General features: G+C 40.3%; 2 protein-coding genes across 5 annotated transcripts in view; one reads left to right on the top strand and one right to left on the bottom strand.

Annotated features, from left to right (window-relative positions):
- The window catches only part of LOC126335464 (serpin B6-like), a 147086-nt gene extending 141297 nt beyond the window's left edge, over window positions 1–5789 (top strand). Inside the window, exon 8 of the mRNA XM_049998775.1 lies at window positions 4204–5789. Coding sequence (XP_049854732.1) covers window positions 4204–4352 — 149 coding nt within the window. The 3' untranslated portion in view covers window positions 4353–5789. The remainder of the gene's footprint in view (window positions 1–4203) is intronic.
- Window positions 5790–17238: 11449 nt separating this feature from the next.
- Window positions 17239–19163, bottom strand: part of LOC126335463 (serpin B8-like) — a 119630-nt gene continuing 117705 nt past the window's right edge. Inside the window, exon 8 of one of the 4 annotated variants that reach the window (XM_049998773.1) lies at window positions 17239–17524. In XM_049998773.1, coding sequence (XP_049854730.1) covers window positions 17376–17524 — 149 coding nt within the window. In that variant the 3' untranslated portion in view covers window positions 17239–17375. The remainder of the gene's footprint in view (window positions 17525–19163) is intronic. The other 3 variants (XM_049998774.1, XM_049998769.1, XM_049998771.1) reach the window with 3 other exon arrangements.

Here is a 19163-nt window from a genome sequence, read left to right as displayed (position 1 = left end):
TTCACACGTCTCATAACAAAAACTTCCTTTCCCTTTCTCCAAATGTCCATTTATGTGACGTAACGTCACATACACCAATATGACGATGACGAATACACGCTTTCAGTGTGCGTTCACCGTGATGTCGCCAAACTCGGATGCGAACATCATGATGCTGTAAACAGAATCTGGATTCATCCGAAAAAATGACGTTTTGCCATTCGTGCACCCAAGTTCGTCGTTGAGCACGCCATCGCAGGCGCTTCTGTCTGTGATGCAGCGTCAATGGTAACCGCAGCCATGGTCTCCGACCTGATAGTCCATGCTGATGCATACGTCGTCGAACTGTTCTTGCAGATGTTTGTTGTCTTGCAAACGTCTCCATATGTTGACTCAGAGATCGAGACGAGACTGCACGATCCGTTACAGCCATGCGGATAAGATTGCATGATACTTGCTTTCCGCACCCACGGCAGGCATCCTCAATTTTATAAATGGCATCTGTACTATAGAAGATGCCGGCGGCCATTTGCAGCAACAAGCATCAATACTCAAACTAAAGTTTTATTCGGTGGTTTTCATCAAGTTAGAATTAGAATATTATTATAATGAAGGTATAATACCACCTTAGAGAGTTTATTAAATGAAATATGCGCATGAGTGGGACATATACAGGTGATTAACTGAAATACGCATACCAAATATTCTGTGAAATAAGGGAATATGGTGTGGCTGGGTGAAGTCACTGTAACATATTTATATAATAACACAATCACATTTAGTCACTAAACAGTACCATCTCAAATATTCCCTCTCACTTATCATGGAATGCTGGCGTGATACAAATATTACAATATCTAAGTAAACTTAGTTAAACATCAGATTAATATGTGCCGTGAATCGACAATGACTACCGCCTGCACATTTCTATCATCATTTAGCCACACACACACACACACACACACACACACACACACACACACACTCACACACTAACATTCACTCTATTCATTTTATCTAACAGATAAAAGAGGAAGGCTCCCATACACCAAGTGGGAAAACATTGGGAGAGAGCACATGGTTCCAACTGTAACTTTAATTCGGGCAAGTCCCGTCTTCACGTTTAACTAACTCCGCGAGTTTTACTGGATATTATGAAGGAACAATTAAATCACACGCGTGAATTTACGTAGAAGATCCAGCTCGATCACGAAATGTGATTACGTCGAGCTGAAGCTTCTCACCAAGAAATGCACGGGGTCTGCGGACCACGTTTTACCAATCTCTCCACAATCAGTAGTCAACAAACACATTTAAATAAAATACACTTTGCATATATACTTCACACTCACACTGAAATGCAAATTGAGCAATTCTGAGTATTACTCGGCAATGAGCGCCTGTTCACTCCGAAGTGCAGTGAACAGAAATTCCCATGAAATTACTTGGCAGAAGAAATCACCTCCCTATCTCTCGTAACCGAGATGATTCTAGGAAATACCATAGTCGATTTCCTCAGCAGGGAAGCTGCTTCCAAGTTCAAAGTGAACATGCAATGCTAAATCTTCGCTAACTATCGGAGCGATAGAGCAGAGCGTGCTTACTCACCCAGGTCTTCCCAGCAACAACCCCGATACCGTCCCCTTCGTCAGGGTCCACACATCGTGGCCGCAAGGACTCAGAGATACCGCACATGGTTATTTGCCAACCTAACGAGCGCTAATGACGCGCGTGGAGCTTATGCCTCTCTGGTCCAGTGCAATCGCGCTCTACTAGATTCGAGGTTGGCTACACTTCCACTATGCCTATAGCACACCCAACGCCGACATCTCACGCATACCTCATCGTACGTTCGCATTCACACTTTTCAGACAATTACCATATCTAATTTTAAAATGATCGTCTATATTTAACTAACCCTATCTTACTAATTATCATCAGGCTCTTCCCTGAGTGTCGGAAGGGCACTCAGGTGTCTTTAGTTGTGGGGTCGAGCCATGTAGCGGCTTACATGGAGCCATTACAAGATGCCTGTCATCTCGACTGCTAGTGATACGAGGCCGGTGGGATCCAGCACGGCTTTCCGTATTGCCCTCCTGAACCCACAGATTCCATATTCTGCTAACAGTCGTTGGATCTCAACCAACGCGAGCAGCAATGTCGCGATACGATAAACCGCAATCGCGATAGGCTACAGTCCGACCCTTATCAAAGTCGGAAACGTGATGGTACGCATTTCTCCTCCTTACATGAGGCATCACAACAATTTTTCACCAGGCAACGCCGGTCAACTGCTGTTTGTATATGAGAAATCGGTTGGAACCTTTCCTCATGTCAGCACTTTGTAGGTGTCGCCACCGGCGCCAACCTTGTGTGAATGCTCTGTAAAGCTAATCATTTGCATATCACAACATCTTCTTCCTATCGGTTAAATTTCGCGTCTGTAGCACGTTATCTTCGTGGTGTAGCAGTTTTAATGGTCAGTAGTGTACTTCTTAAAGTGATATTTCGGCCGCGTATCTTCCGTTACCCTCAGGGTGGGGCCCAAGACTGACAACGAGTTGCGAAGTGCGGTCTTACATCCTCCAGAGAAGCGGTACTGCGCGTGCTGGTTACGGATGATGGTCGGTGCCAAAAAGGTACACCCAAAACACGCGCCACCTGTGGTGGAAGCGATCTGCCATTCGATTCGCTTATCGACGTATATTCGGCGGCGGTACCATGTTGACGATTTCTGTGCAATTTAATTACATCAAGAGCCAAATCCTATGCCTTATTCAAATGAAAACAATTATCTCGACTAATCTAATTTCTATGGCTTCCTTCAAAATTGAAGCTCAAAAAGAAGAGGTCGAAGATAAAATCTCGCCCCGCGCGGAGTGGTCGCGTGGCTTGAAGCGCCATGTCACGGATTACGCGGCGTCTCCCGACGGAGGTTCGAGTCCTCCCTCTGGCATGTGTGTGTGTGTGTGTATGTTGTTCTTAGCGTAAGTTAGTTTAAGGTAGTTTAAGTAGTGCGTAAGTCTAGGGACCGATGATATCAGCAGTCTGGTGCCTTAGGAATTCACACTCATTTGAACATATTTTTAAATTTTCGCCTCACTGTAGTTCAGCGAGTGATCTATATCTATAGAATGTTCTGCTACAGCTAATGTGTGCCGCTGAAGTTAGCGTGTATATAATTGGTATTTCACGCACCGAGCCGGCCGCTGTGGCCGAGCGGTATATAAAAGTGATGTCCCGACTGAAGGACTCACTCACTCACCATCGCCCAGTCCAAACCACTAAGGATAGAAACTTGAAATTTACAGAGTGGTTTGGCCTTACAGTATAGGCGTTGTTTAAAAAGGGATTTTATGAAATTCCGTCCGTAAGATGGTGAAACATGGGACGAAAGATGTTTTAAAAAAATATTTCGCTATTGAGGCATGTTTGAGACAGGTCCTAGGAAAATTGTCACTTGGTGAGAAATAAAGAAGTATATGTCACAGCAGTTTTGGAAATTTAACTCCTATGGGGATGACATACTGTATGAAAGTTGTTTTTGAAAATATATCGTTGTAAAAGAACTATTTAAGTGTTTTTAAAGCTGCGTCTATGAAAATTAGTATTTCACTTCTCGGTTGTATATAAAGAAATATGTTAAGGGATGAAAGTTTCTGTGGGGAATATCACCACGAGAATGCAATAGGCATGATTAACAGAAACCTAGAACACCAGATACCAGAATCACTCTCGGGTCAGACGTACATTCGGGAAAGACCACGGTTCTAATGGCTTAATTAGCGTGAAAAGTTTAGAAGGCGTTGCAATTGGTGATCAACGTAAACAAAAAAATGCTGTGGAGGCCATACAGTTTTCGCGAGCAAATCAGCGGGTGCTAAGCTATTATAAGATACCTCTGACAGTGGCTTATTTCTTTTTAGTGTCACAAATGAGTGACAACAGTAATATTAGGAAGAGGTGGATGTTAAAATCCTCGCGTCACTGTTGTTCAGGGAACGACGAAACTTATAAAATGTTATGCTACAGCTTCTTCTGTTACTGTGTGATTCATAAAGCAAAACATGAGTGTTGGCCGACATCTCATTAACCAAAGATCTGATAAGAATAGACTAAAACTGTCCAGGAAAAAAACACGTGCATAAAGCTTGGCCCAATGCACAGTTTTTGAGTTCCAATCAAAGAATGAGTTTAAACGCACTATTATTTTCTTCTTTACAGTTGCTGAAATTGCTGTCCTCTCTACAGCTGTATCACCGCCACCGCAGTCCATTCTATTCAGAGCTGATCGGCCGTTTGCCTTCTTCATACTAGACCTAGAGACGAGAATGGTTCTCTTCGCTGGACGGCTCTCTTCCCCCGATGTATAACAAATTAGAACGCTTAAAGAAAAATTTTTAACGCTTTTATCACATAGTTAATTACTCTTATCGTTATTGTTAGTAGTATTATTAGCCTTAGTATTTATTACTATTATTTATTGTTGTTATTGTTAGTGTTTCTGCTTTAAAATACCGCTCGTTAAAAGTCAGATATCAGTTCATGTATTATTTGTAATACGGCTACATCAAAGACTGAGCTACATAGCAAATATGACTCAATACTAAAGTAAACACATGAGAGGCTTGTTCAGTCAACAGTAATATATAGAAAAATAGGAAAGATGGCCCTAAATACTTATGTTACTATTTATTTGCTAAATGAACCATTCATCTAATAATACTAGAGGGTTTAATAGATACAACTGCATAATGTAGTCTACCAGTCATGAAACTGCATTTTCCACGTTTTGTACAAGCTATGGATGAAATGTATACATTTGAAATCCTAAGCATAGTGAATAAATAAAACTGTAATTATCTATAACAATTATAACTAGGAAGCAGAATTCATCCACACGTGAACTATACGTCAACTGTTTAGGTATAAAAATCCACTTTATCGTAGACTCTTTTTTTTAATGTCCTGTTTTTTGGTCGCTTAGTAATAGGGTGCGTTAAGATAGTCGAAAGTATTTGTTTCGAACTGAGCAATCGGTGTAAATGATTTTTAATTCACGAATAACAAACGAAATGATTGGGAGTGTAAGATGGCGCGTTTTATTCAGTACCACAAACATCATGTATTTCGAATAAATATATTTTGATGCATACGTCAATTTTCTGTCTGTGCAGTTACCTTAATCTTGACGTTCTATGGACGTTTATGGGTCATTCTTTGTCAAATAAATTAATGAATATTATCTTAAACGTTACCATCTTAGGTTTATTTGGATGTAGTATTTATAAATAGTAACACAAAACAGTTTTTTCACGTTTTTGTTATTGAACGTTACTAAGTAATGGGTACTTGTAACGTCTCCTGGCAAAATACATATTATATGTGGTAAAAAAGGAGAAAAGAATAATTGAACGGGATGATTGTAATTGCGTGGACAATGATAGTGTGAACTTTATGTAATAAAAAGAAACCATTATGTGTCGTTTTTTATACCTATACAGAATTATGTACCGATTTTTTTTTTATTGGAAGATAATATCTGTGTCGGCGAGTACTGAAAGCGCCACAGACGATACTTATTAAATATCAAACAAAGATGAGAATATGTCACAACGAGTATAAATAGTAGTGACAGCATTAATTTCTATGTCGTCGTGAGTAGGAGGACCTTTGACGCAATATTGTATGCTTGTGTAGCATTCTTTTGTTAGGCTTGAGAGTACGACGACATTATGTACTGATTTGTAAAGGTGTGTAATAATTTAATCTGTCTAAATGTTTTGAATAGAGTTACTTAGTGAAAACTTGCGTTACGATTTGTAATATGTTTGCCTGGTATTTCATCCCACCATCCCTTTAAGATATTTTCAGCTATTCAAATATTATTCGTGGTGCAGAGCTGCGCTACGAACGAACGAGCCGCTGCCGCGGCGCATTCAAACTGCATTAAATGAAACCACATCATACCGCAAAGAAGCGGACAGGTAATAGTGAACTAAAATTATTTATTTCAGCTTTCGGGATTGCAGGGAAGAGCAGCAGATTTTATGATGTGTTTTACAGGTGGACGCGGCCTGCGGATGACATTATTAACAGTGCAAAAAGATAATTTACCTTCATAACATAAAAGAAATCTTGCTGTGCGTAGTTCTGGTCTGGCAAACATTATAGTAAAAACACCTTTTTCTCTGATAATAGTCTCATGTTTTCGTGTTAGTCGTGGTACTTATTGGTGTTTTACTGTTAACAAAAATCTACTGCAAAATTTTGATGTTGAACAAACATTGCGTACTGTAACATCAGTACTGATAACGAAATAATTTTCAGTAACCTTTTTAATAACTGTAAATGAAGGAAGATATGTCGAACTTTATAGAGAGTTACAGTAACGAAACAATGTTCCTTTAATAGAAAGCCAGATCCAGAATAATAATATGATATATTTTGTTTTGTTGAAAATTAATGATCCAAAGAAAGTCACAGCACAGCATCCCTAAAAAGTATTTCCGGGCTCTTTTCATAGCAACATCTTTTATCTCATATATTAGTTGTTACGCGAGCAATAACAAAGCAGAAAAGAGACACCGAAATATTCAAAGCTAAAGAAAATGTATTTGACTTGCAGAACAGTACTAATTTGTTCACAAGTTGGGCTCTAATTAAGCTATGGCAATGAAACTGAATTCAGTTGAAAGGTCTTTTAAAGAGATTTCAAATGAAGTAAAACATAATAAGTTGAAAATATACAAACATATGTTCGAAAGGTACTCTTTTCTTCTACATATTCTGAAAGTTCCAACTTGGAATGAGCTTGGGAACACCAGCAAACGTAACGTGTTTGAGATGGCGCTATAAAACACCTTCAATTTATTGCAAATATTAGGCCTACTTCATGAGTTATGCATTGGTTCATAGCTTAATGTGGACACCAAACCAAAATAGCTTGTAATAAATAGTAGACAAAAACATTATCTGCCTTATCGGCGTTGAACCTACAAATACAAGAAATTGCAAACCTTTAAAAAAGTCAAAACAACTGAATACCAGAGACAGCCTTAAATTCTGATTTGTATTAGTTCTTGTTACTGAAAAGTCAAACCAGTCCAGTTCATCATTCTTCTAGCCAATCAGTTTGCTGCACATCGCCTTTTCTGGATGTATTTTCGCCCTGTACCAGTTTCAGGGTTCAATATTGCATTCACTTTCCTGCTGCTTAGGGGAAAAATGTCTGCCTGAGTACAAACTATAAAAGATTTGGACAGTCCACGTTCATGTAAGAAGGTAGATGTGATTATATCCTTTGCATGATTTTTTTACAACTACACAGGCTAATCACTGTTGTCTTATATAATCACAAGCAACATATCCGTTGGCATCAAACGTCACTGCAGTTCAGTTTTGCTTTAATAGTCTGAATGCACTTCTGTTATTTTGTTCTTGCTTAGGGGACAAGTGTGCAGTTTTGGTGCCCTTACCATTGTGTAAACATTTATCAATTATCTCAAAATTTCAATTCTTAATCTTCGTGATCCTCAATAGTGGAATATTTGAAACTGATCTCTTCTACATTATCCTGAGCAAATACAGAGAACTTCAGGAGTCATTTGATCACTGTAAGGGTGTTGCAGACTTGCTCGGGCAGCCATTCACTTCACCACTCCACCAGCACCATTACTAACACCTTAACCTGAGAAATTCCACTGGGCTTCAATATGGAGATCATCTTATGGACAGCATAGATTGATGTTCTTTCTATTTCTATACTGATCTGCCGCTTTGTCAGAAGTAATACTTTTGACTTGGTATTTTATTAATTTTTTGGTCTGAAAGTCAGTCAAGCAGGACTGGAATAGAGGCTCAGCAGCTGTCAACAGTGAAGCATTCTGATGATTAAGATAATAATAGTAATATTCTTTTAAATATGAGTTGCTTGGGGTATGATCACTTCAACTATTCCTTCTTTCTTTTATTCAACATTTTTCGTTGTTTCTCTCTCATTCCTTCAATTTAAAGTGGCTGCAGGCTTCTTGAATTTTTAATGTAAACCATTCTTAGTCCTGCAATTTCATTCTGAGTGGCCGTTGTTCCTCAGTTTATTCTGGGATAATTTGAAGTTCGTCTGTGTTCCTTCCACCTTTTTTGCCCCATGTGTTACCATTTTTTAATATACCAAATTAAAGGAACAGTCTTTCTGTCAATCTGTTGATATTCATCCTTTGACTGTATCTGTAGAAAGTTACTCTCCTTTCCCTAATCGCGTCTAATTTTTTAGAGTATCAGTATGTGTATAAATTTCACTATTATAACGTCTTCTGTGTTGTGTTTCCTCTTTAACTGGACCCAAAATTTTCCTTAGCATTCTTCTTTATGTGGTTTCCAGTGTTTCCATCATCGCCTTTTTGTTTAGGGCTCAAACATCCCGATGCATAAAGAGCTTCTGGACGAATTACTGTAGAGTGATATGTAAGTTCATCTTCGATGGCAACTGATTTCTTATATACGTCCTTGATGAGATAATATACTGTTTTCATCTTATTAACTCTTGCTTTTTACTGCTTCTCCCCTGAGATATCTTGTTCAGTTACTACTACTTGATACTAGCATTTGTTAGCTCTCTCAATTTTTCCGTATTTAGTTTCCTCGTGTTTGGAGCTACCTTAATATTTGTCTCAATTTGATTTTATCAAAGAAGATTTGCAAGCCTACTTTTTCAGCTTGTTGTTTAAGTAATGAATTGTCGAATGTCCGTTACCATTAAATCTGATAACATAGCTAGGTCATCCGCATGTGCTAGATTGTATATTTGTAGGCTGCCCCTTTTGTAACCTAATCCCACTCCCTCATTTACTTGGCTTTTTCCTAAAGGCATGCTCCATTACCTCATGACATTTTGTAGAACAGAGAGCAGCAGTTTTGATCTCAAAACTTAGAGCAATTTCACCTCTAATATTCACTTTAGAATTTATACTCATTGACGTTTGTTTAATTGAAGTTGTGTTTTTCCTATATAAACTCAATACGTAGAGTTTTCAAACAGTGGTTTCCTGTCAGCTGGGTCATGGGGTTTCCTGAAGTCAATAAAAGTGATGACAGAATTTTTAAATCTTTTCAGATACATTATTATTGATTTTAAGTTGAAACTCTGCTCTTTATAGAGCCACATTGATATTGACCAATTAGCTAATCGAGTTGTTATTCATCGTAGTTAACAATTGTTTTTATAAGATTTTTTAGGTATCTGGTAGGAAAGAAATCATCGGTTCTATCACCTGCTATGTGCAGTAGGTGAGTCAAGGTTGTCTCCCAGTATTCAGGAATCTCCTCTGTTAACCATATATTTCAGAAATTTATTCGCATAATTTCGAAGTTCTGCAATTATGAACTCCTCCTCAGGGGCTTTATTGTTTATGAGTAGATTTCGTGATTTCATTGATTTTTCCCGTTTGTTTGGGTGTGGGTACTGAGTGTTTCTTATGTGAAGTTCAGTCTTTATATCGGAGATTCACAAGTTAGCAAAATTTTCAAAATACTTCGATAAAACGTCAATTTTCTTGGTTACTTTTTGCCAGTTCTGTCTTTAAAGTAAAGGCTTGGTGATGTGGTGTTCGCTGTTTTATTCAGTGACTTGGTATTTAACTAATTTATAAATGAAATTGATAATCTTATTTTATTACATTGAGTAATTACTAAATAAATTTTCTCCCGGCTAAAGAATTGGTCAAGTTGCTAAAGAACTCCAAGTCAACGTCGTGTTAAAGTGTTGTCTGTAAGTTGTGTAAGTGTCACTAAATCACAGTTCATACAACAGATTCTATACAACTATGGATTATGATGGAAACAGTTATCTTCAGCAAAATGATCATTAAAACCACCGGATATCAGTCGTGCACAACACTGACATATGTTACCTGAAACAATATACCCCGCAACTCGTGCGTAATTAATTTCGGCTCAATACATCAGCTAGAAAAGTTTCTTATAAGGATCGTGCTATGAGCACTATTTTTAAAGAACCAATCTGATACGAATTATTTTCATTAAAATGAGTTCGGGACCACAGGTGCACATTTATTTTTACACACTTGTATTACCTTCGGCATTTATATCTGCAGAGTTTCGTAATTTTAATTTGCCGCTGAGATAATGGTTAAGATGGCAGCAGACAATTGATAGTGACTTTCTATTGTTATACCAACTAAGCAAGTATTCGAAATGCTTATTAAACTCTATAAACTCTACTTTCGTATTTTGCACTATTTAGACTTCATCAAGCAAACATTTCATTTGTTTCTAAGGAAAACACAGACAAAAACGCGATCCAAATCGCTATCATCAATGGCTGCGCTCGTTGCAGCGGAAAGAAATAATTAACACAGATAATGCTTGCTGAGAGAGGAATTAAAGTTATAAATGATTATTCACTCATATTTATAATAATAATGAACTCTATTTTCAAGTAATAATTAACCAATAATTACAATTTCTTAACAGACCTCAGTTTGATATGCGTCCGCAACCTACAAAAGCCAACCAACAAAAGGTAAAACAAAGGAAGGCAAACGCAGATCATAAAAGCAATTTACAATTGTCATCGTATTTGTATGATATACATCGATATATCCAATTACATCATTGAATATTATATAAATAATTAATATTTATCATCGTTTGCAGTATTTTTTCATATGTCGAGCAGATAATGTTTATAACTGTTACAGGCATAATTTCCTCTCGTCGCACTGTAGCTAAAATTTATCTCGTGGATGTTGCAGTGAAAAATATTAGTTTAAGTTTCTTTTGAAAGTCTTATAGGAATTTATGGCATTATTAATTTTTAAATCGTGATCTATTCGTTTTAATTGGTTTTTCTCATAAATAAGATCTTGCGAAGCCCTGGGAAGTCCACAGGACGGATAGGCCAGGAAATTCAACTTCCTCAAGCAACGGTGTAGCGTGTTCTGGAACGACGTCTGCATATGAAGCTTTACCAGCCACTGTTATTGCAGAAATTCAGTCCCGGCGACCATAACAGAAGGTATGAGTTTCGCATATCAGTTCTCCGTAATTTGGCAGAGTACACATTTTCCGAATGACTCATCTTTCAGGGCGAACCAACGTTTCATCTATCGGGTAAACTAAACCGCCATAATGTAAGGATTTGGGGGTCACAAAATCCTGGCGCCGTTGTCGAAAATGAAAAGAACTCGCCGTAACTGAATGTGTTTTGTGCCGTTTCTGTTCACAAAGTTTATGGACCTCTGTGTTAAGGGGAGGTATCTGTGACACCTGGAAATGCTGCAAAATTGGTTGTTTGTTCAACTTCACAAAGATTCCAATGATTTAATTTTTAAGCATGACGGCGTGTCGCCCCACTTTCACCTTGAGGTACGGCGTTACCTTAACACCACCATCTCACGACGTTGGATTGGAAGAGATGGACCCAATATCTGGTACATTGTTTTTGGTCTCCCAGGTCACCAGTCCCCTCACTTTGCGATTTTTTTTCTTTGGAGGTACAGGGTGGCGCACGAAATGTGTTACCATTTTGTTTTTGAATATAAACTTTATTGTCAATACAATTTGAAAGGAACATATACTACAATGAGGAGCCGTCCATGGAGATTTGATCTAACTCAGCACATTCTCAATATGTCCACCATTTCGTTTCCTAACTTCCTTCAAACGAACACAGAATTTAGTGATTACCCTACGGCACATGTCTTCCGTAATTTCACTGCAAGCTTGAAGGATAAGTCTTTTGAGCTCCATTAAATCACCTGGACGTTTCGGGAAATTTTTTTCTCTATGTACCCCCAAAGAAAAAAGCCACATGGATTGAGGTCTGGACTACTGGGGGACCAATTTTATCCGTCATTGAAGCGACCTGGAAACCTTAGTAAAATGATCTGCATGTCGAAATTCTCGTGTAAAAACTCCAACACAGTGTTTGCAGTACGTGGCCTTCCTCCATCTTGCATGAACCACTGCGTGTTGAAGGGCAAGACAATAGCAAGTAGCTGAGGAATGAAGCTATTGCGACTCATGCTCAAATAACGCTCGATGTTCACAGTTTCTTCAAAGAAAAAGGGTCCAATAAGTCCGTGACTGGAAATTGCTGCCCGCGCTGTAATCCTCGGAGCATAATGTTGTCGTTCATTAAGCACTTGTGGGTTTTCAGTAGCCCAAAACCGTACATTTTGTTTGCGCCTCATCTGTAAAACAACCGTTTTTGAGTGTTTCTTCCCTATCCTCCGCACACTGAGCAAACAGTAGTCTCTGCTGCTTGTGTTCTTCAGTGAGCTTCTGCGCACAGGTCATCTTGTATGGGTACATATGGAGGTCACTTTTAAGAATGCGTTGAGCGGAGTGTCTGGATATTCCCAGTTGCACTGATGCCTTTCTACACGATTTCCCAGAACTTCTCTGTACAGCAACTCGTACCGCTTCAGTATTCTCCGGCGAACAAACAGGCTTAGGCCGAGGTCGCTTCGCTTCCAATACTGTTCCTTCCTGTATAAATTTGTCATACAACCTGTGGATGATCTCCTTGCAAGGGACCCATGCTGTGTTAAACTGTTGTCGAAAACGCCTCAGAGTAACAACAAGGCTTTTCGTTTCATGAAAAAGTAACACAACTGCCGATCGTTGCTGTGTCGTCAGTCTTCCATTTCTGGTCGGATGAGTATAGGGTAATATAAAGAGCAGCAGAAAATGGTGTAACAGGAGTAGGATTCGTTATGAATAGGAAGGTAGGGCAGAGAGTGTGCTACTGTGAACAGTTCAGTGATAGAGTTGATCTTATCAGAATCGATGCAGTCCAGCATCAACAACGATAGTTCAAGTACACATTCTGAAGTCGCAGGCTGAAGCTGAGGAGATAGGGAAAGTATATGAGGCTATTGAAAGAGTAATACAATACGTAATCGGAGATGAAAATTTAATAGTCATGGGGGGCTGGTAAGCAGTTGTAGGGGAAGGAGTAGAAGAAAAGGTTACTGGAGAATATGGGCTTGGGAAAAGGAACGAGAGAGGAGAAAGAGAGTTCTGTAAAAAAATGTAATAGCGAATACTCGGTTCAAGAATCACAAGAGGAGTAGGTGTACTTGGAAAAGGCAAAGTGATATGGGAAGATTTCCGTTAGATTACATCATGGTCAGACATAGATTCCGAAATCGGATACTGGGTTGTAAGGTGAACCCAGGGTCACATAAGACTCAGATCACAATTTAATAGTGATGAAGAGTAGGCTGAAGTTTAAGAGATTAGACAGGAAGAATCAATACGCAAAGGAGTGATACAGGAAACTAAGGAATGACGAGACACGCTTGAAGTTTCCGAACGCTATAGATACAGCAGTAAGGAATAGCTCGGCAGGCAGTCCAGTTGAAGAGGAATGGACATCTCTAAAACGTGCAATCAAATAAGTTGGGAAGGAAAACATAGGTATCAAGAAGGTAACTGCGAAGAAACCTTGGGTAACAGAATAAATACTTCAGTTGATCGATGAAAGAAGAAAGTACAACAATGTTCAGGGAAATTCAGAAATACAAAAATCATGTCGCTGAGGAATGAAATAAACAGAAAGTGCAGGGAAGCAAAGACGAAATGGTTGCAAGAAAAATCTGAAGAAACCGAAAAAGAAATGATTATCGAAAGGACTGACTCAACATATAGAAAAGTGAAAACAACATTCGGTGAAATTAAGACATTAAGATTGCAACGGGAATTCCACTGTTAAATGCAGAAGAGAGGGAGGATAGGTGTAATCAGTACACTGAAGGCCTCGATGAGGCGGAAGATTTCTCTGTTGTGATGGAAGAAGAAACAGGATTCGATGTAGAAGGGATGGGAGATCCAGTATTAGAATCAGAATTTAAGAGAGCTTTGGAGGACTTACGATCAAATAAGGCAGAGGGGATCATAATCTCTAAAATCATTGGGGAAAGTGGCAACAAGGCGAGTATTCACGTTTGATTTGTAGAATGTATAAGTATGCCATCTGATGTTCAGAAAAATATCATCAACACAATTTCGAAGACTACATGAGCTGACAAGAGCGAGAATCATTGCACAATCAGCTTAACAGCTCATGCATCCAAGTTACTGACAAGAATAATATGCAGGAGAATGGAAAAGAAAACTGAAGATATGTTAGATGATGATCAGTTTGGCTTTACTTAAGGTAAATGCATCAGAGAGGCAAATCTGACGTCTCGGTTGAAATGAAAACAAAACTAAACAAAACTCAAGACACCTTTACAGGATTTGTCGACCTGGAAAAAGCGTTTGACAATGTAAAATGGTGCAAGATGTTCGAAATTCTGGAATAAACAAGGGGTAAGCTATAGAGGAGTAATATATAATATATACAAGAACCAAGAGGGAGCGATATGACTGGAAGAGAAAGAACGAAATGCTCCGATTACAAAGGGTATAAGAAAGGGCTGTAATCTTTTACCTCTACTGTTGAATCTGTACATGGAAGAAGCAGTGCTGGAAATAAAAGAAAGGTTCAGGAATGGGATTAAAATTGACGGTGAAAGGATGTCAGTGATACGATTTGCTATTGACATTGCTATCCTGAGTGAAAGTGAAGAAGAATTACGTGATGTACTGATTGGAGTGGACAGTCTAATGAAAACCAAATGTGGATTGAGAGTAAATCAAGAAAGACGAAAGCAATGAGAAGTACCAGAAATGAGAACATCAGGATTGATGGTCACAAAGTAGGTGAAGTTAAGGAATTCTACTACCTAGGCAGCAAAATAACCATGACGGACCGAGCAAGAAGGACATCAAAAATGGACTAGCGCTGGCAAAAAGGGAATTCCTGGACAAGAGAAGTCTACTGGTAATCGGACATAAGCCTCAATTTGAGTAAGAAATTTCTGAGAATGTACGTTTGGAGAACAGCATTGTGAGGTAGTGAAACATGAACTGTGGGAAAACCGGAACAGAAGAGAATCGAAGTATTTGAGATGTGGTGCTACAGATAAAAGTTGAAAATTAGGTGGACTGATAAGGTAAGGAATGAGGAGTATCTGAGCAGAAACGGAGAGGAATGGAATATGTGGTAAACACTGACGAGGAGAACGGACTAGATGATAGGACATCTGTTGAGACATCAGGGAATGACTTCCATCGTATTAGAGGGGTCTGTAGCGGGGAAAAACTGTAGAAGAGGACAGAGATTCGAAAACACCCAGCAAATAATTGAGAACGTAGGTTGCAAGTGCTACTCGAGACGAAAAGGTTGGCGCAGGAGAGGAATTGTAAGGGACCAAACTGCAGAGCTCATCGGCCCCTAGACTTACACACTACTTAAACTAACGTATGCTAAGAACAACACACACATACACCCATGCCCGAGGGAGGACTCGAACCTCCGGCGTGAGGGGCCGCGCAGTCCGCAACTTAGCGCCCTAATCCCGCGCCTACTCTGCCCTGCGAGAGGAAGTCGTGGCGTCTTCGGTCAGAACCTGATGACTCAAAAAATTAATGTGTCCATGAAGAACAAAAATTCTCAAGCACAGCACTCGTTTTCCTTAATTTCGTCTGGAGTTATGTATGGTAACATTTGTGTATACGCTTATACTCTTCATTAGAATTACAATTTCAGAAAGTGGGCACCATCTGGTCGACTTTGAACCTTGTTACTCTTTTCGTGTCTACAATAAATAAAAATTGTATAAAGTGTACTACATAGAGTCAGAAAACGAAATGGACGATTTTGTATCGTTGTTTGTAAGGGTACACTCAAGACATCTTATGGAATTCAGCTGTTGTAACTTTGATGGTTACACCCTGCTGGCCATTAAAATTTCTACACCAACAAGAAATACAGATGATAAATGAGTATTCATTGGAAAAATATATTATACTAGAAGTAACATGTGATTACATTTTCACGCAATTTGGGTGCATAGATCCTGAGAAATCAGTGCCCAGAAAAACCACCGCTGGCCTTAGTAACGGCTTAGATACGTTTTTGCATTGAGTCCAACAGAGCTTGGGTGTCGTGTACAGGTACAGCTGCCCTTGCAGCCTCAACACGATACCACAGTTCATCAAGCGTAGTGACTGGCGTATTGTGACGAGCCAGTTGCTCGGCCACCATTGACCAGACGTTTCCAATTGGTGAGAGATCTGGAGAATGTGCTAGTCAGGGCAGCAGTCGAACATTTTCTGTATCCAGTAAGGCCCGTACAGGACCTGCAACATGCGGTCGTGCATTGTCCTACTGAAATGTAGGATTTCGTAGGGACCGAATGAAGGGTAGAGCCACATCTGAAATGTAACGTCCACTGTTTAAAGTGCCGTCAATGCGAACAAGAGGTGACCGAGACGTGTAGCCAATGGCACCCCATACCATCACGCCGGATGGTATGCCACTATGGCGATGACGAATACACGCTTCCAATGTGCGTTCACCACGATGTCGCCAAACACAGATGCGATCACTATGATGATATCAACAGAACTTGACGTTTTGCCATTCGTGCAGCCATGTTCGACGTTGAATACACCATCGCAGGCGCTCCTGTCTGTGATGCAGCGTCAAGGGTAACCGCAGCCATGGTCTCCGAGCTGATAGTCCATGCTGCTGCAAACGTAGTCGAACTGTTCGTGCAGATGGCTGTTGTCTTGCAAATGTCCGCATTTGTTGACTCAGGGATCGAGACATGGCTGCACGATCTGTTACAGCCATGCGGATAAGATGCCGGTCATCTCGACTGCTAGTGATACGAGGTCGTTGGGATCCAGCACGGCGTTCCGTATTACCCTCCTGAACACACCGATTCCATATTCTGCTAACAGTCATTGGATCTCGACCAACGCGAGCAGCAATGTCGCGTTACGATAAACCGCAATCGCGATAGGCTACAATCCGACCTTTATCAAAGTCGGAAACGTGATGGTACGCATTTCTCCTCCTTACACGAGGCATCACAACAACGTTTCACCAGGCAACGCCGGTCAACTGCTGTTTGTGTATGAGAAATCGGTTGGAAACTTTCCTCGTGTCAGCACGTTGTAGGTGTCGTAAGCGGCGCCGACCTTGTGTTAATGCTCTGAAAAGCTAAACATTTGCATATCACAGCATCTTTTTCCTGTCGGTTAAATTTCGCGCCTGTTACATGTCATCTTCGTGGTGTAGCAATTTTATTGGCCAGTAGTGTACAATGGAAAACAAATGTCTTCTTTCAGTTCATGCCTTAAATAATTATTTCTCTAAATTAAAATAAAAACATTGCATATCCTCTTAATTCGAGATATTTTATTAAATATTTAAGGTCTTGTACATTCAGAACAGTAAAAATTTCATAAAAAACTGTTGCTACATATTTGCACATCACTGAAATACAGAAATCACATATTTTAAAATGCAATAATTACGCAGAAGGTTTCACAAGACGTCCGGCGAAGAGGATCGTCCGTGTGACGTGATCCAAGATGAAGAACATGAAGGGGTGGTCGGCCTTGAAGATGACAGGTGGTGGTGGTGGGAGCAGGGGAAAACTCGCACCAAGAGGGAGGAGAACTGCAACAGCAGGAGCAGTTATTAGATAACTTTTCTAGGAAATAATTTTATTAACGCAGTTCATATGCAAGACAGTTAAGATTTCCAGGATTTCCAGTTAGCGGAAGATGAGCAATGCTTACGAAAGGCAGGAATCATATTTCGTGTCCTGCAACAACGTATTGCTTTAAATTACCATTTTGCCGAAAACATACCAAATTGCTCGATAAGTATGAAATGTGTGAGACACTACCCGCACGTTGGTATCTCCAAAACAAACTTTTCTTCATTGGATGGTACGGTGGGTACAAAGTCCGTGAGGAACAGACCGATGGCTCAAAATTTTACGACCACTGCCCATGGTGATATTACATACTGGTTCGTGGTCCTGCTGGCACATGTCCCAGCAGTGAAAGTTGTAAGACATCGTGGTCCCCTGACCTTCATTGCTTACATATTCCGCCCACACAATCATATTCCACAAATCAAGACGCTTCATTCGAATCCAAACTAGATAAGGTAAAGTCAATGTTGCATGCATTCATGTATTCGATATGCAAATAACTAATAAATCGCAAGTGCGCACCGTGGTTGAAATACTCGAGGCTGGCGTACACACCCACATTCCAGACACGACGGTCACAGGAGCTTTTAGTTCGAGAGAGGCAACCGCACGCCAGGAGGCCGGTCCCAACCCGTCTACGTCGGCCGGTGACCGCCGTGGAGCGGACAGCGTGTGCCCAGGTGAAAGGGGGAACGACCCCGTGTTCGGTTTAAAAGCAAATTCCGCTTTATTGTGTGGGAGCGCCCAGCCTGCGCATTCTTTACAATATAGCTCGCAGTTTCAGAGTTTTTCACAGGGAGACAGCTAACGCTAAACGCCGATACTACAGATTTCCGGACTGGTCGCCTTAAACGAAACGTCATTCTCCCATTTTAGAAGAGCAATGCTGATTGACAGGCGATATTTCTGACGCCTTCAGCGGAAGGAGTAATGGAAGAGACCGAAAGATATACCCCTTCACGTCTGGCATGGAGAGGGGCCGTTCCGTTGTCGTTCTTGGAGCGAGAACAATTAACGAGAGCGTGCGCGCTCGTTCGTGTACTCAAAGAGCGAGGAACAAGTCTCTCCTCAGTACCGGGAGAGCACCTCTGTCGACAGTGAATCGAAGTGCGACTCTGTACTGAGTCCTTGCGATTAACCGTTGTTCACTGTGTTGGCCGCCACACTTATTGTGCGGTGTGAACGGACAGAGTTATATTTAAATGCCTGCGAGCGAATTTTGAGTGGCTTCACGGTGGACTGGTTATCTGACCGGTGTACCACGTCAGTAGTTAGACTAGGGGCGAATAGGAGTCCTTGACTTCATAAAGGCGTAGGGAGAGTTTGATTGGCGTAGGTCAATCCAGATAGAACAAGAGTTATCTTATTTGTGAGCAGCGAGCAGCGCAGACAGCAGTCATCTCAGCTTATGGTATTGTGCGCTACATACAGCTCTTGAGAGCCCCATATTTGGTCCACAACAGTACACTTCACTGCATTGCACACGCGACAGCCTCGAACGTACCTAGCAACATTCTAATGGATAATTATTCAAGTTGAGTAGGTGCGGCTCTCAGCCATTCAGCCAAGTCAATAACAATCTTAAAGTTTGTACAG

This window comes from Schistocerca gregaria, chromosome 2 (genome assembly GCF_023897955.1).
Source record: "Schistocerca gregaria isolate iqSchGreg1 chromosome 2, iqSchGreg1.2, whole genome shotgun sequence".
NCBI classification, from domain to species: Eukaryota; Metazoa; Arthropoda; class Insecta; order Orthoptera; family Acrididae; genus Schistocerca; species Schistocerca gregaria.
The sequence above is the reverse complement of the archived record's forward strand: the minus strand, read 5'-3'. Positions and strand labels throughout refer to the sequence as shown.